This window comes from Diceros bicornis, chromosome 1 (genome assembly GCF_020826845.1).
Source record: "Diceros bicornis minor isolate mBicDic1 chromosome 1, mDicBic1.mat.cur, whole genome shotgun sequence".
NCBI lineage: Eukaryota > Metazoa > Chordata > Mammalia > Perissodactyla > Rhinocerotidae > Diceros > Diceros bicornis.
In genome coordinates, this window is record NC_080740.1 from 51619799 (window position 1) to 51645342 (window position 25544).

Below are 25544 nucleotides of genomic sequence, written 5' to 3' on the forward strand. Positions count from 1 at the left end.
ATAGTGCTTGGTGGAAATACTACTCTGATCTGAAATGCTACTCTATTTATTGGATGCTTGGAAGGCTCCCAGTTTTGAGTGAAGCCCAGAGCAAAAGAGTGTCCAATGTGTCCAATTATAGTACTACAATGTGTCCAATTATAGTACAAGGTTCCCTGCGATATTATCCATATGACCCAGCAGAATCAATGGTGCTAGAGTTGTTCGTGGTGATAAGGATGCTGGGTAGTATCTCTGATAAGCCCTAATAAAACAGTTTCAGCACAGATCTCTAGAGTTCCAGAGCAAGGTCATGTCTTCTTCAGCAGAGATCTGTTTGCCTTTTGAAAAGCAGCTATTTGGCCACAGTAAAAACTGAATGCCTGGCAAGGTTCTGTGCAACCAGAGATGTCTAGTATGAGCTGGGAATTGTCAGATTCTATCAAGTCATAAGATTAAGCCAGCACATCAGCAATCCATCATATAATAGAAACGGTAGGGCCGGCCCCATGGCTTAGCGGTTAAGTGCGTGTGCTCCGCTGCTGGTGGCCCGGGTTCGGAACCCCGGGCGCGTACCGACTCACTGCTTCTCTGGCAGTGCTGAGGCCACGTCCCACATACAGCAACTAGAAGGATGTGCAGCTATGACATACAACTATCTACTGGGGCTTTGGGGGAAAAAATAAATAAATAAATAAAATTATAAAAAAAAAAAAATAGAAATGGTAGAGGCAGGATCAGGACTGAGCAGGTCCATAGGACTCATGTAAGTTAATGAATAGGTGGCTCAGACTCCTATGACACCTACCTCAGCTATCCCGACACTTCTCCCTCAACTCAAACCTTTGGTCTTATGGAGGTGGTTTTCTATAACCAACTGATAGAGGGAGAAAAAAATATTCAGTCCTGACTCACAGATGACTTAGCTTGATAGTAGCCAAAAAATGGATTATTACTGCAACACAGCCCCACTTAGGAGTGGCCCTAAAGGACAATAGTGAAAGGAAATTCTCCCAATGGGTCTAACTATGAGCAGTGCACTTGGGCATTCATTTTGTATGGAGGGCAAAATAGTTTGAGCTGTGGAATTACATACACTCATGGGCAATGGCAAACAGTTTACTTGAGTGGCACCTGTTTGGCTGTCACACATGTGCAACCTGGAAGTGCAGGGCAGTTGACCAATGGAGCCAGAACTAGGAAACAAATGGCTCCTCAGTCTATATGGCTTTTTAGAAGGTCCCAGTGGGATCAAATCCCAGTCACCTATAGCAACGAGGGCTGGGAAAAGGCTGAGGCAAGTGAAACAAGTGAGGCCCTTGCCTCAGGTGCAGAATTTAAGGGGGTGCCAAAAATTCAATAATCAAGATAAATAATATTTTAAAAAATCAAAATCGATATGAAAATCCACAATGAACAAAACATCAAAATTTTAAGTAAAGACAGGATCAGTATTACTAACTTTTTCCTTTGGCCTCAGGCTCCAATATGTCTCAGCACAGCACCATCATTGATCCTGGTCACTGTCAAAGACCAGCTCAATTATGCCATCTTGGTCAGCCTTACCTCCTTCCCTGTTCACTCTTCCTAATCCTTTACTCCTTTCCCTGGGATCACTCCTCAAAATAAACTATCTCCACATAAATTCTTATCTCAGGCTTTGCTTTTTTATTGGGGGAGGGGAGAAGGATCAAATCCATGCTAAGTAAGACAATGACCACATAAAATATTGTTCAAAGAAGGATACTTTCGAAAGTAAAGGGAAGTGCTATTAATAATTTCACTGGACTAGTCGGCTTAAATCAGACCTGTCCCAGCACATCAGGACATATGATCTTATTACAGACAAGGAAACTGAGGTTCCAAGGCGGTGGGAAGCCAGCCTAAGAAGAGGAGTCAGACCGGAGGCTACAAAAAATGGGGCAGAAATGTCCCTCAGCCCCTTACCAGGGCCTAGAGAAGCACGCACACTTGTACCAAATCTCCAGAGGTGGATCCTTCAGCCTCCCAGTCTCATCTGGCTCCCTCCTGAACTCCAGGACTCAGACAGCACCCCGGGCTGGCTCCCACAGGGGCAGAGGGGACGTAGGCCTTGGCACTGAGCAGAATGTGGTCCCTGCTCTGGTTACCCTGACAGATCTGGGTGCCAGACTGGACTTTCTCCTCCTCCCTCCCTCGGTTCTTGGACTGGAGGCGGTTCCTTCCTCCTGTCCCAGAAGGCTCTGGCAGCCAGCCCAGATGAAGAGCGTGGGGAGACTGAGGAGATCAAAACCAGAACCCAGGAGTGGTAACAGCAGAGCCTCCATTACAGTGCCTTCACAAAGGACAGGGCTCCGTGTTGTAGTCTCCTCTAGAGGCCCCAGCAGGATTCTGGGACCACCCGGTAGCCCCTGCCTCCCACCTCCCTCCGTCTGAGCCTGTCTCTGACGCAGTGTGACCTTGCTTATCCCTTCCGGGCTCTGGGCTTGTTTCCCCCTTTTCAAGGTGAGGCTCCTGGCTGTCCCGAAGACGCTTCTCTGGGCGCCGCCGGCTGGAGACTGAATCCAGCCAGCCCTCCTAGGACCGCTGGGGAGGGAACGCCCTGTCAGCTGGTGCCGGCCACGTGCGCGCCGTGCGTGCCAGAGGAGAGGGCGCGCTCCGGTTAACCTGCGCCCGCAGAGGCTTCCAGGACCACCAACTCCACTGACGCGCTGTGCCCCGCCCGAGGCCACCCGAACTCAGCGCTGCGCCCCGCCCGAGGCCACCCGAACTCAGACTCGGGTTGGAAGGGACAGCGGAGAGACCCCTGCCCCGGGCGAGACCTGGAGCGACACCAGCAAAGAGGGCTAGGGCCAGCCTCTCAAAGACCTTGCTCTCCGGCCTCGGCTCCTCCCTTTTGCCGGCTCCCCCTCGTGGGGCCCAACACAGCGGCCCGGGTCTGGGAGCTCAGCACTTCGGGGGCGCGGGAGACGCGGGCTGCGCGGGAGCGGAGCTTCCTCCCCCGCACGCAGGCTGCACTGCCCAGCTCCAAGCTCCTGCCCGGTGTACAGCCAGGTAGCAGGGGGCAGCAGGAGCGGAGCAAGAGGCCGAGCCGGCCAGGGAGCCCCACCCCGGCCCGCCCGGCCGCTTTCCCTTCCCCTGCCCCAGGAGGGATGGAGGTGTGGTCCCGAGTTTCTACGGTGGCTTCCAGCTTTGCGTCCACGGGAAAGTTCCAACCCCTGCAGCCTGTTTCCCGGGAACGGTCCCCGGCCGTGCAACACAATTGCCCGTAGCCTGCCTGGTCTCCGAGAACATTCTGACACTCTCGGGAGGACGCCCTCAACCGCGCGACACTGTCCGAGGAACGCTCTTGTCATCGCTTGTTGCAAGCTAAGAGCAGTGGCGGGAAGCATGCGGGACTACGACGAGGTGACTGCCTTCCTGGGCGAGTGGGGGCTCTTCCAGCGCCTCATTTTTTTCATGCTCAGCGCCAGCATCATCCCCAACGGCTTCAATGGTATGTCAATCGTGTTCCTGGCAGGCACCCCGGAGCACCGCTGCCGGGTGCCGGACACCGCGAACCTGAGCAGCGCGTGGCGCAACCACAGTATCCCGCTGCGGCTGCAGGACGGCCTCGAGGTGCCGCACAGCTGCCGCCGCTACCGGCTCGAGACGATCGCCAACTTCTCGGCGCTCGGGCTGGAGCCGGGGCGCGACGTGGACCTGGAGCAGCTGGAGCAGGAGAGCTGCCTGGATGGCTGGGAGTTCAGCCAGGACATCTACCTGTCCACCATCGTGACCGAGGTAGGTGTGTGAGCGATACTCCATCTGTGCCAGTCCCCCTCGAGACTTCCTGGCAGTGCCTGGGTCTGTGTCCCCCACTCTCGGTCAAACCTGGCTGGCACGCAACTAACTGGGTTATGCTTCCAACACAAGTGTGCAGCCCAAGAGAGCAGGACTCACTCCTGATGATTTCTGTCCAGTATGGAGGGGATGCGGAAGGGAGCGCTGTTACCAACTGTCTTTTCCTTTGCCAGTTTCACAACAAATGAAATTGTTTCCCAAGAGCCTAGATGCTGCCCAGATGTACAGCCTGAGTCATGTTCCTGCCACAGGCATGAGAAGGGGTGTGGTAGTCACTGGTGAGCCTAAGTGCGGACACAGAGAAGAGCCTTGCTGCTGGGCAGGGCATGGGCAGGTCTGGTCTGTTCCCTAGCCACAGACTTCTGGAAGCATCAGGGGGTTTCCTGCTCTGCCGTACACCTATGGTGATGCTTGGAGTCCTGTCCTGAGGCTCCAATTTCTCTGAAAAGGAGCAGAGGCCTCTTGATGCTGGCTGAGTGCAGGGAACCAGGCGAGGCATAACCCCAGCCTCAGGTACTCAAGAAGAGACAGACTCACAGAGATGCCTCTGAGCACAGGGCCCAGTGGTAGATAGGGGCTCCAGCTTATGCTATTAGCCCCTTAGCATCCTAAGTGGTTTCAGTAGCAAATTTTCCAAGTTTCAAGAGTCAGGCCGTGCACATACTACTTCACCCCCTGCATTTCCTGCTTCGCATCTGGTAAGGGCCAGGAGATGGTGGGTCAGGGCCTACCTCCTTCTGAGGGGGGTATCCTCACAGACTGGTTTCCTACTGTTGATCAGGCAGGTAGGATTTCCCAGCTTCTAGCTCTTCCTCTGCTCTCTGTTCCTCCCAAGAAAAACTTGAGGGTGGGCCTCTGCTGGTCCTTACTCCCCTTCCCTCAGCACGATGTGGTAGTCATCACACACCATGTCTGGCCTTATGCTGGGCACTAAGCTGTAGACATCTGGGGTATGGGGCCTGCCCTCAAAGCTCAGATGCCCATTAGGCATACTGGCAGTGTTCCAGAGAGGGCTAACATCAACCTTAGTTAGTAATAGGGTTCTGGAGCCTGAATTCAAATCCTGGCTGGCTTGCTGTGTGACCTGGGGCAAATATATTACCCTCTCTGTGGGCATAACAGAGTGAGGAAATACTCTAAGAAGAGGTGATAAAATTTGAGCTGAGTCTGGAAATATGAGTAGGGTTTATCCAAGCAAAGAACATGGCAGCTTCTGTGGATGGAATTCCTGTAGATCAGGGTGACTGGAGCTCAGGGGATGGCAGGTGAGGCTAGAAATGCCTACAGGGCCAGTTCACAGTGGGCATTGTAGGCATGTTAAGAAGCTGACTTTATTGTGAAGACAGCGAGGAAATAGTAAGTGTTCTAAGCAAGGAGTCACATGGCCCAATTTGTGTTTTTAGAGCTCACTCTAGCTGCTATGAGAAGTGAGAAGACCAGTGAGGAAGCTGTGGGAGTTGCCTTGGCAAGAGACTGGTGGCAGCCAGGAGTGGTGGCTGCAGAATCTATAGGACCTGTGGAAAGTGGGCTCAGCTTATGGACCACCTCTGGATCCCACCAGCATTACCGCTATGTCTACCCTGGGCCCTGACTGTGCTTCTCTGGCTTTGATCCCTTAGCAGGGGCTCCTAGTGCTTGCCTACCTCCTGCCCACAGCCTGGTCCTGGGGCATCTAAGACTGGGAGTCAGCTCACCCCACCTCAATTCCTGGAAGAGCTGGCCCCACTAGCTGCAGCCCTCTCTGACAGCTGGGTTGACCTGTCCCTTTCTTCTTCCTCACTGGTTTCATTCACCTCAGGGTGTGAGGGGTGGGTAGCTGCTGGCCTCCAAGTCCACAGCTACCCCTTTGGGCCCTGCTCACAGGGGCCTGAGGGCACCTCTGGGGACGCACATCATCACACACTCATATGCATGCACCAGGATTTGCGTTTTTCAGCAGCCTTTCCCTTCTTTGCTTCCTTTTTGGGTAGTGAGAGTAAAATAAAAGGCAAGTGGGCATTGGTGGTTGGGAGGAAGGAGGGGAGAAGCACTGGAGTGAGTAGGGTGGGGTGGCTGTCCCCAGAGAGGTGGTGGCACATGGAGGAGTTCTGAAGTCAGACTGGAGGGCCAGTTCTGTCCCCAACCCTAACCACTTGGCTGACTTCAGCAGGTTACATCACTGCTCAAGGCCTCAGTTTCCTTATCTTTAAAAGGGGATACAAGCACATGAAAAGGTGCTCGACATCACTGATCATTAAGGAAATGTGAATCAAAACCATGATGAGATACCACCTCATACCCACTAGAATGACCACTATCAAATATGCAGAAAATATCAAGTGTTGGCAAGGAAGTGAAGAAATTGGAATCCTTGTGCACTGTTGCTAGGAATGTAAATTGGTGCAGCCACTATGAAAAACAGTGTGGCATTTCCTCAAAAAATTAAAAATAGAACTACTGTGTGATCCAGCAATATCACTTCTGAGTATGTATCCAAAAGAATTCAAAGCAGGGTCTCAAAGAAATATTTGTGCACCCCTGTTCAGAGCAGCATTATTCATAATAGCCAAAAAGTGAAAGCAACCCAAATGTCCGTCAACAAAATGAATGAATAAAGAAAATGTGATTTATACATACAATGGAATATTATTCAGCCTTGAAAAGGAAAGGAATTCTGACACATGCTACAACACAGATGAACCTTGAGGACGTGGTGCTAAGTGAAATAAGCCAGTCACAAAAAGACAAAAACTGTATGATTTCATTTATATGAGATATAAAGAGTAGTCAAACTCATGGAAACAGAAAGCAGAATGGTAGTTGCCAGGGGCTGGCCGTGGGGTGGGAGATGGGGAGGGTAGGGAGAGGAATGGGGAGATGTTCAATGGGTCTAGAGTTTAGCTTTGCAAGATGAAAAGAGTTCTAGAGATTGTTTTTACAACAATGTGAATATATTTGACTCTACTGAACTGTACACTTAAAAATCGTTAAGACAGTAAATTTTATGTTATTTATATTTTATTACAGTTTTTAAAAATGAGAATCACGGGGCTGGCCTGGTGGCGCAGCAGTTAAGTTCATGCATTCTGCTTCTGCGGCCCGGGATTCGCCCATTCAGATCCTGGGCGAGGACCTACTCACTGCTCATCAAGCCAAGCTGAGGTGGTGTCCCACATAGAGGAACTAGAAGGACCTACAACTAGGATATACAACTATGTATTGGGGCTTTGGGGAGAAAAAAGAAAAAAAAAAGAGGAAGATTGGCAACAGATGTTAGCTCAGGGCCAATCTTCCTCAGAAAAAAAAAAATGAGGGTGATAAGAGTGCCCAGCTTATCTGAGTTGTTGGGAGGACTCAGTGAGATCGTGAGCCTGTGCTACATCCCCTAGCACCAAATGGGCATCATAGATGGGTGGTGAGGAGAGGTAAGGGCAGGACTTCATCACCTCTGGCTTGGCACTGTGGGCATTGTGGGAGCTGTCCTAAGGTCTAGGTTGAAGCCAGTATAGTGAGTGATGAGACTTGCTGGAGGCTGAGCCCCTTTCCCCAAGGTGGAAGTTCCAGGGCCCAGAGAAAAGGGTAGAGGTCCAAACCCACACTGACTTGGCCAGTGCCAGTAGGAGAAATGGCCCCAGCTTTCCCACAGGGTCAAGCCCAGTGGCCCTGAGCAGGTTCTCTGCATCCTGGCTGGCACAATACAGGTAGAGGCACTGTCCTCAGGTTGTCTCTGCCTTACACCTCTGTGTGGGATCTCCCAGTGGGCATACCCTCTGGGACACCTGAACCAACACACTGACACCTCCACAAGGACAACAGGTCAGCCAGGAATCCAAAGATGGTGTGTTCTGCTGTGGAAATGCCTTTCGTAGAATCCCAGGAGGCAGGAATCTGGTGTCTAAGTTGGGACTTGCATGAGTGCATCTGTCTGTGTATACATGTATAAGGTAGTTTCCTTCCTCAGGGGCTGTTTGTGAAGTCCAATTTTTTCAACCTGGGCAGTTACTAAGAATCACATTCTTTAAAGTTGTGAAAATAGTACAGAGATTTCACATATACCCTTCACCCAGCTTCCCCTAATGTTAATAATTTACATAACCATAATTCATTTGTCAAAACCGGGAAATTAACGTTGCTTACAATATTATTAACTAAACTACAGACCTTGTTTGAATTTTGCCAGTTTTGCCACTAATGTCCTTTTTCTGTTTCCGGATCCAATCCAGAATCCCACATTGTATTTAGTTATCACGTCTCCTTAGTCTCCTCCAATCTGCAACAGTTCCTGAGTCTTTCCTTATCTTTCATGACGTTGACACTTTTTATGAGTCTATCAGTTATTTTGATGAATCCTTAAATTTGGGTTTGTGTGATTTCACTTGTGCTAAGATTGAGTTTGTGCACTCATTAGTAAGAATCCTTGTAGAAGCGATGTGTCCTCAGGGCATCATACCAGTGGTACATGATGTCAATATGGCTTATTATGGTGAAGTTAACCTTGATCTCTTGGTTAGGCTGATGTCTGCTGGGTTTCTCCACTGTAAAGTTACTATTCTTTTCCCTTCATAATTAATAAATATCTTGGGGAAGATACTTTGAGACTATACAAATATCCCGTTTTTCCTCTGATTTTTACCCGTGATTTTAGCATCCATCACCAGACCCTGAGTGGAACAGCCATCACTGTGGTGTTTGCCTAGTGGTGACTTTGCATTTCCCACATTCCTTCTACATTCCTTTCAATTTATTAATTGGAATTCTTCTATAAAGAAGAGCTTCCCCTTCACTCCCATTTATTTATGTATGCAGTTATTACTTTACATAAGTATAGATTCATCCATATTTATTTTATTCCCTGAGTTATAATCGAATACTATCCTTATTTATTTTGTTGCTCCAGTTGTTCCAGTTTGAACCAAGTTGTTTTTCACTTTAAGGACAAAGAATGTAAAAATCCAGGGTAAGGTCCTTCATTTGTCTCTACAGTCAGGGCTGGAGGAGCCTGTGTTTGCCCCTAGGGATGCCAGGCTTGCCAGTCACTTCTTAGCTAGTTATCCATTGGTGGCAGCACAAGAACAGGAGCAGGGAGTGGTGGGATCTGGCCCAGTGGGTTGGGACTGAAGCTTCTGTTGGGGAAGGAAGGGACCCCAAGCATCCCAGACAGTCTGTCTGATGATAGAGTTCTTGTCACTGAGACCTACTGCAGTAGTGAGACCAGTCTCCATGGGCATGGCCCTCCATATAGCCCTTCAGAGCCATGGACCCCCACAGATCAAAGGCTCTATGTATGAGCAAGCTCAGAGGCCTCCTGCCCTGAGACTGCAGGAGCAAGAAGGGCAGCAAATGCCCTGCTCTCCACGGGGCCTGGATTTATCAGCAGGGCAAGCAGTAGGGGAGAACCTGGCTCCTGGCCAGAGTCTAAGCATGGGCTGGCCTTGGCCTCAAACATGTCCTCTTTTCCCATGGAACATCATTAGGTAGACTTGACCCCCTTTAGTCCATGGGCTGGGAAAACTAGGCAGTCACCTCTGAGCTGAACACTGCTTCTCCTAGGACCCATGCTCCAGAGGCCCTGAGAGAGCCTTGTTGGTAAGGACCAGCTTTCTGTGGCAGGCCTCTAGTGGCCTGAGGCAGGGCTGCTTTTCCACCATACAGACTTCTATCCTCTCCTGCAGCTGGCTGCATCCTCTAGGAACCTGTGGGTGGAGTTGCTGGTGGCTATGCCCTTAAGCATGACAGAGCCTCCAGCAAAGGTCCTGGACCTCTGGAGGCACTAGCCTTGTGCTGTCTTTCCTGGAACTTGGGGTCAAGACATGGACAGCAGGACACACTGATTCTCTACTCACAGCCCAAAGATATGAGGTAGGAACATGGGGGCCTCAACTTCTGCTCACAGGGTGCTTATGGGAGGCATTGGGAGCAGCAAAGGAGGGAACGATGAGACAGAGCCTGGATCTGGCCGGCTGCTACATGGGACTCCATGCAGCAGCTCATAGGGATGTGCCTCCTCTGGGGCCTGGGTGGGCTCTGGCAAAGGTGAAGACTTGCAGCAGTAGGCAGGTTTAGGCTGTTTTCTTTCCATCAAGCCTGCAGGCTGCCCTGGGATACTGCTGGCTAGTGTGAGGACTGGCAGCTTGGCTATCAGGACAGCCTGAATATTAACCAAATTCATACTCAGACCTGCCCTCCGGCAGATTCCAAAGGGAATAAGGTGTGGGGACCTCCGCCTCCAGCCAACACCAGTGAGACTTTTATTTCCAGTCAACGCTTCAGAAAGATCTTGCCACAGAACCAATAAAAGAGACTCAGGGGCTTTCCCTAGCTTTGGCCTGAATATACTTTCCTGTTTGTTTATCAGCTGCCTCACCACAGACAGTTTGCCTGTTGCCTCTCAGCTGTGTTCCTCTGACAATGAGCATCGGGATCTCAGAATGTGCCTTTGTTTAGCGGCTGCCTCACCCACACCTCCTGCCAAGTTGCTGGATATACAGACTTTGTCCGTCCCTCCAGTAGGCAGCAGAACCCTCACACAGAGTCCAAAAGGTAGGGTGGTATGTTAACAAAAACAAGGCTGTGGCAGGGCTGGTCAGAGGAGCTGCAGGTACCTCAGGCCTCTGAAAGGACTGTAATTTCTCCCTTGTGAAATTCGATTTATATTCAAGGCTAATGCAGGCCTGCCTTGTTATCTGAAACCTTGGTGTAGTTTGAAGCATATATCTGGAGCTTAAAAGAACGGCAAGGATTCCCATTTGGAGCAGAGATGGTGCAGAGAGAATGAAGGCTCTGGGGAAAGGCCGGGTTGACTCACATGCTCTAGCAATTGGCACAGACAACCCAAGGCTGGCAGCTTCTGCTCTGTGTTTGCAGGACTGGAGGGCAGGTTCACAGTGGCACCTTCCAGAGAGTCTCCTTGGTGCTAGGTGGCTGGCATCTAGCTTACGTTCCTAGAGTGGAGCCTGGTAGAGCTGTGGTGGATCCAATGCCAGGATGCAAGGGGGAAAGCCAGGTCCCTAAGTGCCGCTTCTCCTTCCCTCAGGCCCCTCCCCTCCCATCCCCACCATCCCACTCAAACTCCTTGAGTCTTTTGCTTTGGTTCAGCCTCTGATGACCACAGAACTCTTCACTGAGGCCTCTCCACCTGTGGTTGCTTTTTCTTTGCCTCTAATATGAAGAAATAAAGATACTGAGAACATTCTAAGGTTTAGCCCTGTTCCATACCCTGAGCTCCAAGTTGCAGAGGCTTAATTCCTGGTGAGTTCAGCTAGGGGATTGGGGGATCCCATCCTCCACTTAGCCCCTACTCATATGGTGGCAGCTCTACCCCAGGTTCCACACGCTGAGAATATTAGAGCCCTCGTTGCCCTTGTCCTAGCTTGTTTGTAGGGTGGAGATTCCATGCCAGGAGAGGTGAGCCAAGAAGACAGAGGCTACCACTCCCATCTAGCATCCAACTCATAAAGCAGGGAAGTCACTCTGAGGGTTGCTTTCCCTGCCCCCAGCTCTGGAGCTGGGGCTCAGAGATTTTTCTCAGGGGGAGAAGTAGTCTATAATAACAGAGAGCTCTGAAGCCATCCCCACAGGAAATATCTTCATTTGAAATAGAGTGTGCAGAAGTTGAAGCCTAAGAGTGCTCTTGAAAACAATGGAAATTTTGGTGGTAAACAATTAAGAGGAGACTGGAAGCTCCCTGTAGGTTAGACAACAAGCTAACCTGCAGGGCAGCTAGTTTACCAGAGAGAACCAGAAAAAGAGACAGTACAGAGCAGCCCTCCTGGAGTCAGAACAAACCTCAACGGCTTGCCTCAAAAACTACTTCTGCAAAGCAGCTTGAATTTAATTGAACTAGACTGTGGGATGATTTATGCCCCAGGGCATTGTTGAAAACAATAAAGCAATCAGCCAGCAATTAGTGGAGCCTAACAGCTGGGTGTGATATCGGCAAAGGCAGACAGCTTAATAGAAGAATCAGGGAAAGAGACAGTCAAAGAGACCCCTGCAAAAACTGTTGTCATCACGGGGTGACTGTGTGTGTGCCCAAGGCTGTGCACTCTGAAGAGCAACATGAGAGGCTTCATACAGCAGAGGAAATAGACTTCACTAAGAGTCCAGCCAAGGCACTAAACAACCAAACAAAAACAAAAACAAGCCTCCTCAGGTGGGGGGTTGCAATGCTCAGAGTTTGCACAGTATATTTCCTAAAATGTCCAGTTTTTAACAAAAGATTAAAAGACATGCAAAGAAACAGGAAAATATGATTCTTATGCAGGGGAAAAAGCAAGCAACAGAAACTGCCTGAAAGGACCCAGATGTCAGATTTCACAAAGACTTCAAGGCAGCCATTGTAAATATGTTTGAAGAACTAAAGGAAGCCATGCTTAAAAAAGTAAAAGAAGGTATGATGACAATGTCTCATCAAATACAGAATACCAATTAAGAGATAAAAGTTAAAGTTATATAAAGATGAATCACATAGAAGTTCTTGGGTTGTAATGTATAGTAACTGAAATAGAAAATTCACTAGAGAGCCTTAATAGTAGATTTGAACAGGCAGAAGAAAGAATGAGCAAACTTGAAGATAGAGCAATAGAAATTATGCAACCCAAAAAACAGAGAGAAAAAAGGAATGAAGAAAAATGAACAGGGCCTTAAAGAAATGTGGAACACCGTTAAGCACACCCACATATGCATAATGGGAATAGTAGAAGGAGGGGAGAGAAAGGAGCAGAAAAAATAATCAAAGAAATAATGTCTGAAAACTTTCCAAATTTGATGAAAAACATTAATCTACACAGCTCAAAAGCTCAATGAGCTCCAAATAGAAGAAACAAAAGGAGTTCCACACACAGACACGTCATGGTAAACTGCTGAAAGACAAAGGCAAAATTTTGGAAACAGCAAGAAAAATATGACTTGTCACATACACGGGAACCTCAATAAGATTTACATTTGACTTCTCATCAGAAATAATGGAGGCCAGAAGGCAGTGGGATAAGATATTCAAAGTGCTAAAAGAAAAAAGATGTCAACCAAGAATCTTATATCTAGCAAAACTATCTTTCAAAAATGAAATAAAGGGCCAGCCTGGTAGTGTAGTGGTTAAGTTTGCATGCTCTGCTTTGGTGGCCCAGGGTTCACAGGTTCGGATCCCGGGCTTGGACCTACGCACTGCTTATCAAGCCGTGGTGTGGTGGCATCTCATGTAAAGTAGAGGAAGGTGGGCACGGATGTTAGCCCAGGGCCAATCTTCCTCAGCAAAAAAGAGGAAAATTAGCAGCAGATGTTAGTTCAGGGCTATTCTTCCTCACAAAAATAAAATAAAATGAAATAAAGACATTCCCAGATACAAAAAAAACTGAGAGAATTTTTTGCTAGCAGTGCTGCCTTACAGGAAATACTAAAGGAAGCTCTTCAGGAATAAACTTTTTTAAATATACAAATTATGCTCTGAAAACTACAAAACATCACTGAAAGAAATTAAAGAAGACCTAAATAAAGGGAAAGATATCTCCTGTACTGTTCATGAAACAGAAGACTTAATATAGTTAAGATGGCAGCATTTCCCAAATTGATCTACAGATTCAACCCAAAAGATGTTCAATATTATTAGTCATTAGGGAAATGCAAATCAAAACCACAATGAGATACTTCTTAACACCCACTTGGATGGTTAAAATTAAAAAGACATACAATAACAAGTGTTGGTAGGAATATGGAGAAATTGAAACCCTTGTTCATTGCTGTTAAGATTGTAAAATGGTGCAGCCACTTTAGAAAACAGTTTGGGAGTTCCTCAAAAGATTAAGCATAGATTTACCATATGCCTCAGTAATTCCACTCCTACATGTATACCCAAGAGAAATGAAAACATATGTGCAGGCAAAATCTTGTACACAAAATTTCGTAGCAGCCTTATTCATAATAGCCAAAAAGTGGAAACAACCCATATGTCTGTCAACTGATGAATGCTAAGTAAAATGTGGTATACCCCTATAATGGTATATTATTCAACCATAAAAAGGAATGAAGTATCGATACTTGCTACAACAACATGGATGAACCTTGAAGACATTATGCTAAGTAAAAAAAGCTGGTCACAAAAGACTACACATTGTATAATTCCACTTATATTAAATGTCCAGAATAGGCAAATACATAGAGACAGAAAGTATATTAGTGGTTGAGAGGTGCTGTGAGAAGAGAATGGTAAGTGACTACTAATGGGTATGGGGTTTCTTTCAGGGGTGATGAAAATGTTCTAAAATTAGGTAGTGTTGATGATTGCACAATGCTGTGAATATACTAAAAACCACTGAATTGTACACATTAAAAGAGTGTATTTTATGGCATGTAAATTATATCTCAATAAGGCTGTTATAAACAAAAAGAATTAAATATCCAGTCCCCCCCCATTTGTCAGGAATTTCCAGCTGTAAGTCATAACTAAATTATAAAGAAGAAATTGGGGTGGATGAATATTCTATTATTAATGGACTACTACTTCCTATTTTTCTCGCCAGAATGAAAAATAACTATAAGAGGACACAATAGAAATCCATTTTTATTCTTAAGTGGATTATTGCTAATTTTTCATTCACAGTCATCTCTGAGATTGAAGTCCATTTATAAAGGGGTTTTATACCTTGTGGTAAAAGCTTTTCTAGTTTTTAATCATTGAATAGAAAGTTTTTATTTCTAAGCATCTCTTTTGTCTAGTCAGGTTTAAGTGTAACCGGCTTTGCTTATTCATTCGTGCTGTTTGTTCTAAGTCACTGTTTTGCTTAGGACGAAGGCATGAGGTCAGTAGAAAGGGAACTCGCATTTAATGAGGCCTGTGATTGTCAGACACTGTGTCAGACACTCTACTTACACTTCCCGTCCAAGGCTCTCAACCCCAGAAGGAAGTATTATTGTTACCTCTTTGAAGATGAAAAGCAGGCTGATGGAGGTGAATGAGTGGCCCAAAGTCACACAGCCAGAAATGGCAGAACCCAAGAGAGCCTGTGCTCTTTGCTCAACATCGGGCCACTTTCTGGAGTTCTCAGTTCTGTGCAGGTCAGAGGGGTACACTTATATTTATGGTCCTTTATGGCTTTGGGAAAGGCTAAAACTGCTAGACTTTGGCTACTTGGAGAGTTCAAGGTTGAGGGTGAATCTCAAAGGACAGTGTGTAATACCACACAGTTTCCAAACTCATTTTCCATTACTCCTAGTTGTTGAATGTTCAATCATCAACAATTTGTAGACATCCACCACGTGCCTAGCCTTGTGCAAGCATTAGTTATCTAAAATGATTGTACGAATGAATTCAGATTTTAGAACTCTGTCCATCTGGAGGAGGATGAGAAGGGGCCTCTTTTCCTCTCTAGCCAGAGAGCAAGAGCACAGTGGCCCAGAACAGAGCCCACCCTGCCCAGGACTGCTGGGCTCATGCATGCACATGTGCACACGTGACCTGTCCCGTAAAGTGTGCTTGACCTCGGGCTTTGTGGAGGCAGCGACCACATCTGAGTCTGGCCCAGAGCAGGTGCCAGGTGGCCCCACACAGAGTCTGGCCCAGAGCAGGTGCTCAATGATGGCTGAATAAATGATTAAGCAATTCCTTTTATCAATCCACTAGAATTTGGACTGGTCACTTCATTGCTCTGTGCCTTCATTTCCTGATTTGTAAAATAGGGATAAAGAGACTACCCATTTCATATGGCGACTTTGAGATCCCAGGAGATATTACAAGGCACACGCTCAGCACCCAGTACACACTCAGCACCCAGTACACTGTAGTTGTCACTCCTATTGTTATTACTGTTGGGAGGGATGAGAGGCACATCCTTGTATGCCGAGAGTGACCTCCCATCCCCTTTTACCTTGTGACCTGGGTTTTTGTTTCTTAAAGCAGAGAAAAGCTTTTCTGGCTTTAAGCTTTTTCTTAAAGCTGAAGGCTAGATGGTCCAGCTACATGGAGCTCACTCTGCTCTGTCAGGGAACATTGGTCTAAGACGCTGAGGATGGGCTCCCGAGTGGGGCTCTAAGACTTACTCCTCAAACCCGAAGGGGCTGGAGGGAGGCAGGACCCAGCCTCCCCAAGAATAGCCCTGTGGAGAAAAAGGCCTCCCTTCAGGCTGGCTACTGATTTACTATACTCCAACCCCATGAGCCCCAGCTGGAACATTGTCTGCCGATCCTATTGTCCCATTACCAGGCCCCTGCAGCTTTCCAAGAAGACTCTTTGGGCACAGTAACTTCCCAAGAGAGGGCCTAGCCCTGGAGCCAACCACAGGTAGCCGTGAGATCCAGCTGCCTTCCCCTGCTGGATGTGAGCAGGATCTCCCAAGGCAGATGGCAGCCTGCATGGCCACTGTGTGCACATGGCCTCCTCCTGTGTTGCATGATGCTGACAGGGCTTCTTGGCCTCTCTTCAGGGAGGGAAGGGGGACCTAGAGCCATGGCTGGACGACCTCCAGTAGGAGAGTGATGAGGAGCTGGCCCTCACCTCACTCTTCCCAGCACCCCAATTCAGGACTCCTTTTCCTGCTTCATTCCCCAAAGAGACCAGGCTTGACCCACTACCAGGACCAGCTTCATGGGCATACAACCTGTGCAATCACACAGGGCCCACGCTTGGTTTTAATGCTCCGGTGTTGACATCTTGAAATTCTTGAATAATTTTTGAACAAGGGGTCCTGCGTTTTTAGTTTACACTGGGCTTGCAAATTAGATAGCCAATCCTGCCCACTATCTTCACTCATGAAATGCCTGGCTCCACATCTGACAGCCTTCCTCTTTCCTTTCTGTCTCTAAGTCCTATCTATCCTCCCCTAAGGCAAAGTCCTGAAAGAAAAATATTTTAAAAACCACAAAGGAGAGCAAATTATCTTTGGAAGAGCTTTTCTGCTCCGCTGCAGATGGAATGGTGATGGTTGATACTGGACACGTTAATACCCCTACCAAGCTTGAGATTTTCTTGGCTTTGTCCAAAGCTAAAGGCTGTGGTGGAGGCCTTCTCTCCCTAGTCCTGGTGTCACATTCCTTAAGAAGTGTAGGGGATGATATTTAATAAGCTCCTTTTGCCTGGCCTTTGGAGTTCATGTCCAAAGCTGGACATGGTTGAGTTCTGAGGCCTGAGATGGTATCTAGCATGTCCATTTACTTGCTATGACTTCAGACAAACTCGTCTCAGAGCCTCAGTTTACTCTTCTGCAAAATGGGTCACACTGCACGTCATGAGGCTTTGGGACCTCAATCACTAATCTCTTTGTGTGTTGGGGCAGATCCCAAGCTCTCTTCTGACACTTTAGCTAGTGATTTTTGGAAGTGGGTAGCCATTAATTCAGGTGCATGTCCTGTCTACCCCTTCCAACTCATGGGCTGGCGGGGCACATGGATCTGGCCATAAAGGTTTGGAGGGTTTGTGTGCTTTCCCCTGAAGCCCGTTCAGGGACCCCCAGGTGAAGCAACCTCCTCTGGATATGGGCTCATATTTATCCTTGGATTGTGCTTAAGGGGTAGAGAGCCGAGTTCCCAGCTCGCGTTGTTTTTCTTTGACAGAGCCGTGCTTGGATGTCCCGCCTGTGGCCAGCCTTGTGGGCGTGGTGAGAGGCAGCCTCGTAAACCTTGCTTTTGTCTCTAGGACAGGGGTGTTCTCAAGAACATCATCCTTGACATCACGGAGTGACCTCTTTGTGGAAGGAAGTATACAGAAGAGACTTCTCTCAGATCTCAGTACTCAGAAGCACTGTGCTTCCGCAGAATGAGTTATCACTTTGCATACTGTGATCCTAAGAGCTGAACTGCTGGGATGCTCAAAGCCAGATTTCAAGCCCTCTCTGGCAAGCAGGCCCCAGCTTACCCCTGGCTTGGTTATTTTGCAACAGTTCTCCTCCCCTGTGCTTTCTATTGGCCCCGATTCCCTTAGCTCTTTGTTTTACACTTTTCTCTCATGTGTGTCCTTATAAACACCTCTCTGCTGCAGATTGAGGTGTGATATAAATATGTGAATTCATTGTTAAATCTATTTCAGGGTAATTGTGAGGATTAAGAGCTGCATTGCTTTGTGAAAGTCATGTAAGCAGCAGCACCACCAGTGGAGCTGGCACTGGGTGGGAGACGGGGGGGGGGGGGGTCTGTCTTCTAGACTGAATCATCTTCTCACACACAGCAACCCCTGACCCACGGCCCTGAAATACTTATTAGCACCTGCTTATTTCTTAAATAAATGAAAATTCATTGAACACACTTTGAAATTTTTACAACCTCCCTTGAGATTTTGCTGAATTGACTAAGTCAAGAGCTGGGAACTGAAAATGAAACTCATTTTATGGATTTACCAGCAGGAACTTGTTAGGCCCACAACAGCCCACAGGCCCTGGGTAATGGGAGGGACCACACTTCTGAGAAGGCTGGGTGGAGGAGTGTACAGGGAAGATAAACAGCACTGGAGAGGGGTGGCTAACCCCCACCCCCACCCCCGCACAGCGGGGCCCTGGATTAGGCCCCAAGCATGACCTATACAATGAATGGACAAAGGAGCACAGGGTTCTTTGGGAGTCTACTTAGAAAATATAATCACAGACCCCCTGGGACCACTTGTACTTTTCAACAAAGTAGAGGAAACTTTATGCCTGGATCAAGTGACCATGCCCCCTGTCCTGCCCTGCAGGGCAAACACCTTTCAAACACCTTCTCTCCATGGTGGGACGCCTTCTGAAGCAGAAATGCCCCTTTGCCTCATACCGCTTTGCCCCATTCTTGCTATGTGATGTAAGCATCACCCTCCCTTTCAGAAGAGGAAGGTGAGTCTCAGGGAGGACAGTGACTTGCCCCAGTAAATGATAGAGTCAGGAGTCAACCTCAGGGCTGTGAGACCTATGCCCTTTGCACAAAGGTCACAGCCTGGCACAGAGTAGGAGAGCCTGCCTGGCTGCCATGCTGATATTCTCTTTGAGCTGGGCTGGGGCTGGGCCTGCTGGAGGGTTGGACTCACACTTCATGTTGTCTTCCGTGGCAGTGGAGTCTGGTGTGTGACAATGACTGGAAGACGCCCCTTACCACCTCCCTGTTCTTCGTAGGCGTGCTTCTCGGCTCCTTCCTGTGTGGACAGCTATCAGACAGGTAAGGATGCTGGGAGGGAGGATAGGGGGGATAGGGCACCTTGTCAATTCATTTGTCTGTCTTGGGGTTGGACTGAACTCAGGGTATTTCCATCCAGAGAAAGGGAGGCCCTCAGGCCACCGAGTCAGTGATAGAGAAGAGCCGTGGTGTTACCTCTTCTCCCTGCCCTCAGCCCCTTGCTGGGACCCACTGGAAAGTGGAGTCCTTATATCATCAGACCTCTCAAAAAAAGACACTACTGCGGTTACCACTTACTCTGTCCACAAACAGCCATCAGTCAGAGTCAGGGCCAAAGAATGAGCACCCAGTTGCTAACTGTGCACCCACCTCTGCAGTGGGTCGGGCCCCTGGCCGGGCACTGGGGCCACAGAGCTGATCTAGCCTGGTTTTGGGCCTCTTGGAATTCACAGTCTGGAGGAGACAGCATCACAGCTCTGGAAGAGTTGCCCCACTGACCCCTGAATGTTCTGTGGGGACCCGAACAGGAAGGTGGGAGTGCTCAATGGCAGTGTTGGGGAAGGCTTCCCAGAGGAGAGGCTATACTTCCCCAGGTACAAAGCCCAATGGGACCCCAAACCCAACAGCCTGAGACCTGAGTTTCCAAAGTGGAGTAGGAGACTGTTCTGCTTGCACTTGTGCTCCATTTTACCCATTGGACACTATCAGAATGTGAAATTAAGACTTAAGCCAACTACAGTGTTGCTAATGGGCATTGCTGGAAGCTACACTTCCATAGAGCAGTGGTTCGCAATTTTGGCTGTGCATTAGACACCTGGGAAATTTTTTTAAATTCCAATACCCAAACTGCATCCCAGACATTAAGAATCTCGGGAGGCAGGGTGTTGACACCAATATTTTTTGAAGCTCTCCAGGTGATTCCAAGTGCAGCCAAGGTTGAAGACCAGTGCCATAGAGGGATTCTCGGTTCTGGATTTACAGAATTCCCATGTTGCTGATATTAGATGTATCTGTAATCTGTACTGTACCCACTTTCCAGAAATGTGGTGGCAGCTTCTAATTTTGGCTCATTCTAAAGAGCAGATTTCCACATGGTCCTTGCATGAGCTGATCTGTGCTTTTGAGATGCAATGCCTCCGAAGGAGGCTTAGAGTCTCTAAAGGTCTCTGCAGGGCAGATGGATGCCTGAGGTCTCACCAAAGGGGAACCTGGGAGGATGTGACAGGAAGAAAAGTCTGTCACAGCCCTGAAAAACACAAAATCTGCAGTGACGCCTGACCTCAGGACTTGCCGCACGCCCTGGGTTACAGGGCTGTTGCAACCTGCACAGGCCGTGTTTTGTGCTGTGCTGTACTCTACAGGTTTGGAAGGAAGACCACCCTTTTCGCAACCATGGCTGTGCAGACTGGCTTCAGCTTCCTGCAGATTTTCTCCATCAACTGGGAAATGTTCACTGTGTTATTCGTCATCGTTGGCATGGGCCAGATCTCCAACTATGTGGTGGCCTTCATACTAGGTAGGAATGGCTTCTGACCCCCAGGGCTTCTCCTTCCAACCCTGTGAGAGGCCAAGGAAGAGGGGGGCACAGGGAGTGCTCTTACTTAGCACAGAAGGAAGCACCTCAACCCATGGTCTGTGCTTCCAAAACGTGATCAGCCTCATATATATGTGTGTTGGGGAGGGGGCTGTAGCCACAGGTTGTTTGATCTTGTCACGGGCAAGGCAGGCACTCACCTAGAGCTATCTCTGTGCTGGGCCCTGAAATGTGGTGGTGAATACGAGCTGGAGCTGATGGGAACTAGCCACACAATTACTGAGACACATTTCAGGAGCACAGGGCTTGGGAGAGGCACAGGGGAAGGTCTTGGGGGGAGGGACAGCCTAGGGATGTCTTTGATCTGAGCTGTGAAAGCTCGAGACTTCTGCCTTGGCCAGGGCAAAAGGGTGTTCCTGGAAGCTATGCATGGCCCATGGAGGGACTTAGGGTAGTTGGTGTGGCCGGTATACAGGTGGAGGAGGCACGGGCCAGACTGGAGTTCAGTGCCAGCCCACAATCGTTGGGCAGATCTGGTCTCACCCTGAGTCAGAGTCCACCCCCAGAGCATATCAGCAGTGTGCAGTAGTCCTGTCTCCTAACAGCAGCCTTGCTTCTGGACTATCAGACTTCATGAGGGGGACTCACAAGCTAAAGGTCATGAGGAGGCCCCAGGGTCCTCACTGGCTTTTCCTGGGAGGAAGTGAGGTGAGCTCCAGGCAGGTTGATCAGGGTCTTCCACAGGGGTGAGAGTCCCCAACTGCTCTCTGAGCCTGCCTGCTCTCTCTGAGCATGTGGGAGAAGGGGAGATGAGGGACACCTCTGGAACAATAGCTACCAATGCCCATAATCGCTAATGTGATAATATATCCTTGTTGGCTGTCCCGGTTTATCCCTATTGTCACAGTGTAATTATTAATAGTGCCCCTTTAATGTTAGGTCTAATGATTCTTCTTGTCTCAAAAGTCTGAATCTGATAAGATAATTCTGATCACTTTTAAGAGTCTAGATGACTCATTGGCTTTGGAGATGCTGTGTTCTCTGGGTTGAGGATGTGTACACCCTCTGTCAAGTTGCCAAGATGAAATTGTTCAAATTCCACTCCTTTAATCATTTGTGAAGAGCCCTTGCCACAGGCCCAGCCTCTGTGTCTACAGAGAGGAGGAGGGGAGAGCATGCTGAAGCCACATGGTCCCAGCAGAGAGCACCCTCCTCAGCAGTTCCCAGCAGGAGGGGGGCCTCTCTCCTCCCCGCATAGGGAAGGAGGGGAGCAAAATTTTCTTAAAGGTCATTTGCGTAGAAGATACAGAGAGCTTCAGGCTAGTGGTGCTGGAAACTGTAGATTAGAGGAATTTAGGACAAAATTTCAATCTCCTAATGCCCAATGCCCCCAAGGACACAAGGCTCTTGGGCATAACAAAGCCTATCGTTGTCATGTTCTAAATCCCCTGGAATCCATCTTCCTTGTGGTGACCCTCCCTATACCTGAAAAGCCCAACGTGCGACTCTGCTTGGGCCAGACACCGTACCAGAGGCTAAAGAGGCCTCCTCAAAACAGAGGACTCTGCCCAAGGCCAGCAGACCCCTTTATGAACCTAAAAGACCATCTGAAATGGAAGGGCAGGGAGTCACGATGAAGCCAGAGAAGCCCTATCATTGGGATTGGGAGCCAGGTGGGGTCTGTGCCAGGCGTAGAATCCCCCAGGTTCTGCTGAATGGCCAGGATGGAGACCTGCCTTTCCAGTGGCAGTGGAGGCTCCCTGTGTGAGTGGATGAGGCCAGGAGAACCCACCCCAGGCCTCCTGCAGGAAAGGCCCACTCGGCTGGCCCTAACAATACAACTTACTCACCTCCTTACTCTCCATGCTGAGAAGAGTGAGAGGGCCTGGGGGAAAGTAAGATCATGTAAGATCAGTCAGAGCTTAGATGCATCAAGCCGGCCATCAGTGAGCAGGACATTGGGTGCAGCGGGCTCCCCATCAGCCAGCCTGGGTCCAGTGCTGTTGTCGGATGCTCTGGGAACCTCCCTGGCTGTAGTTTGCTCCACTGTGCTCTGTGGGAAATTGCTGACTTTTGTGTTCTGATATGAGACTCTTTGTGTTGGGCTCTCAGGTCTGAACGTTTAAGAGTGTCATTGAACACCAACCTGCCCCCTGAGCAGCCAGAATCCCTCGTTGGCGCCTGGGGTGGGGGTGAGAGGGACAGTGCAAGGGCGTGGCAGCGGCTGGCTTCCCTCGCAGCACAGCAGCGCTCTCTGGTGTTTCAGGGCTAAAATAGTGACTAAAAGAAACTTAGCTTGGGATCTGGGCTGAGAAGTTCGATCTGGGCTGAGAAGTTCTGTCTGGGCCTTCACTTTTGCCCTCTGGCTCTAGAGAAGGGTTGGCAAGACTCAGCAATGATAGTCTCCAGTTTTAAAAGTCTTCACATTAATTCAGGAAGCTGAATTACTCCCACTCTCAAAGCAGTGCAGAAATGGATCCTCTCCTTGCTCTGCTTTTTAAAAATTATAAAGCCTGCCAGAGTCATAGGAGACAAGAAAAGGGAAGGAAGGAAGAAACATAAAGTGGATACACCTGAAAATGAAGGCGCTGCCAGACGATGCTGGTTTAGGAGGAAAGGACCACTCAAGCCCAAGGACACTGACCCTACCCGCACTCCAGCTCCTCCTCACTGTTTCCCAGAAATAACGCCTTCAGCCTGTCCACAGCCTTCTGGGTAAAATGCCAGCGGCATCCTCCTTTATAACTCTTAACAAGCTGCTTGAATTTATTTTGCACAGTTAACTGCCTCCTGTCTTGACTGATCCATTAATTTAGTACTTTTCCAGTACTCCTAACATCAACCTCTTATGCAATATTTGTTTCAACATATTGGACTGTTTAAAGCTCTGCTTTCTCTCTTGTCTAGATGTGTTCTTCCTTAATGGATGGCATCTTCATTTATAACTTTGGCTACCAGGAAGCTCAGGCAAAATTGAAATTTAACTATCAATTATATAGCCTTTATCGGCCACATATTTTTTAATTGAGATATAATTTTCATGCCATAATACTCACTTTTTAAAAATGTATACTTTAGTGGTTATTAGTATAGTCACAAAGTTGTACAGCCATCAACTCTAACTCCAGAACATATTCATCACCCCCAAAAGAAACCCTGTACTCATGAGCATCCCCTCCCCACTCCCCTCTTTCCCCAGACCCTGGCAGCTAATCTACTTTGTCTGTATGGATTAGTCTATTCTGAACATTTCAGATGAATGGGATCATACAGTATGTGGCCTTTGTGACTGGCTTCCTTCACTTACTGTTTTCAAGGTTGATCCATGTTGCGGCATGAATCAGTATTCCGTTGTATGGGTATACCACATCTTGTTCATCCATTCATCAGTCAACAGACATCTGGGTTGTTTCCACTTTATGACTATTATGAATAATGATGCTATGAACATTTGAGTACAAGTTTTTTATGGATATAGTTTTCAGTTCTCTTGGGTATGTACCTAGGAGTGGAATTGCTGAGTCACGTGGTAATTCTACGTCTAGCCGTTTGAGGAACTGCCAGACTGTTTTCCAAAGTGATCAGCTGCATATTTTTGTTCTTTTCTCCAAGGCCTAACTTTTTACTTTTCTTTGTATTTTACTTTAATGTTACCATTATTTTACTGTATTCAAATTATAAAGCTGCCTCAAAATCTTTAAGGGATGAGATAGGGTATAAATGCATAAAAAAAGATGCAGAAATTTGCTGGCACCGCTTGTCTGCGCTGCACCACGTGAGGGAAGAACTGAGGGGACCCAGGGAGGAGCAAGGTCTCGCTCCTGTCTGTTCTCAGGGAGCTCACATCTGGCTGGGAGAGGCAGCCAAGGGGTTGTTACTGGAGACATGGGTCACAGGTAAAGTGGGAGGGGGGAGGGGGCAGATAACTTTTCTGGGTATATGCAGAGATAGGAAAGGTTACTTTTGACTAGAATGATCTGTGAAGGTTTATAGAGGGGAGAGAAGAAGCCCTGTGCAGGGGAACATCTGTTAATTTGAAGAGAATTCTGAGTATTTTCCAGGGAGCAAAGAGAGGTTCTGCTGTCTTTCTTTGGGTTTCTTGGTCAAAGGCACTGTATTTTCCATCATTCGCTCGACATCTAGCACATTTCAACTGTGTGACCAGGATAAAGGAATTAACTATTCCTGAGCACCTACTACATGCCAGACACTCTCCTAGGCACTTTATATACGTTATCTCAGTCCTCATAATAATAAGTCCATGAAATAGGACTTATCAAAGTCACTGTAATAGCAAATTAGCATCAAAGAGCCCAGGCTTTCTGCACATGCCTGACGGAGGGCACTCCCAGCCCAGGGTCCCCTGGGTCCTACCGTATATCCTGCCAACTGTACCACAGTCTTGGGTTTTTTTTTTGTGAGGAAGATCAGCCCTGAGCTAACATCCATTGCCAATCCTCCTCTTTTTCCTGAGGAAGACTGGCCCTGGGCTAACATCCGTGCCCATCTTCCTCTACTTTATATGGGACGCCGCCACAGCATGGCTTGACAAGCGGTGCGTTGGTGTGTGCCCGGGATCCGAACCCGTGAACCACGGGCTGCCAAAGCAGAGCATGCGCACTTAATCGCTATGCCACCAGGCCGGCCTCCCACAGTCTTGTTTCTTGAGCTGGGGTCTGCTGCAGTCTTCTGTTGGTCATTCATGAGGGGCAGGTCCTGCCTCCATGTGGAATAGATCCAGTGGTTCCTGGGCTGACTACCATAGAAGGGCCCTGATGGATGTGGAAGTGAGCCTGGCTCTCTCTGCGTCACTCCCTCTTGGAGAGAGTGCTCAGATTCAGGTGGTAATGACAGGCAGTGGGAACACATGCCTGGCCAGGATATATCCGTTTGGCTTAGATGTCAGAGTTTCACTCCCAAAAGACACTCAGAAGCCCAACCAGACCAATACCAACTGCGGTTTGCCCTAGGAGCCAAAACCTAGGGGGTAGAGGAGGGCAGCACAGGGGTCCCCAGTCAGCAGAGCCAGAAGTCACCACTGTCACCTGTCTCACTGCCAGCTGAGCACATGGAAAGTTTATGGCAGCTCCAGACCATGAAAGGTCTACAGGAATCAGGACTCCTCTCCTAATGTTCCTCAGAGGGGACTGGTTGCCCTCCACTTGGTTCA

At 48.3% G+C, this 25544-nt stretch overlaps 1 protein-coding gene across 2 annotated transcripts in view; it reads left to right on the forward strand.

The window, feature by feature from the left end:
• Positions 1-3325: 3325 nt before the first annotated feature.
• Positions 3326-25544, forward strand: part of SLC22A4 (solute carrier family 22 member 4) — a 58777-nt gene continuing 36558 nt past the window's right edge. Inside the window, exons 1-3 of one of the 2 annotated variants that reach the window (XM_058540184.1) lie at positions 3326-3741; positions 18779-18882; positions 20202-20356. In XM_058540184.1, coding sequence (XP_058396167.1) covers positions 3349-3741; positions 18779-18882; positions 20202-20356 — 652 coding nt within the window. In that variant the 5' untranslated portion in view covers positions 3326-3348. The remainder of the gene's footprint in view (positions 3742-18778; positions 18883-20201; positions 20357-25544) is intronic. The other variant, XM_058540194.1, reaches the window with a different exon arrangement.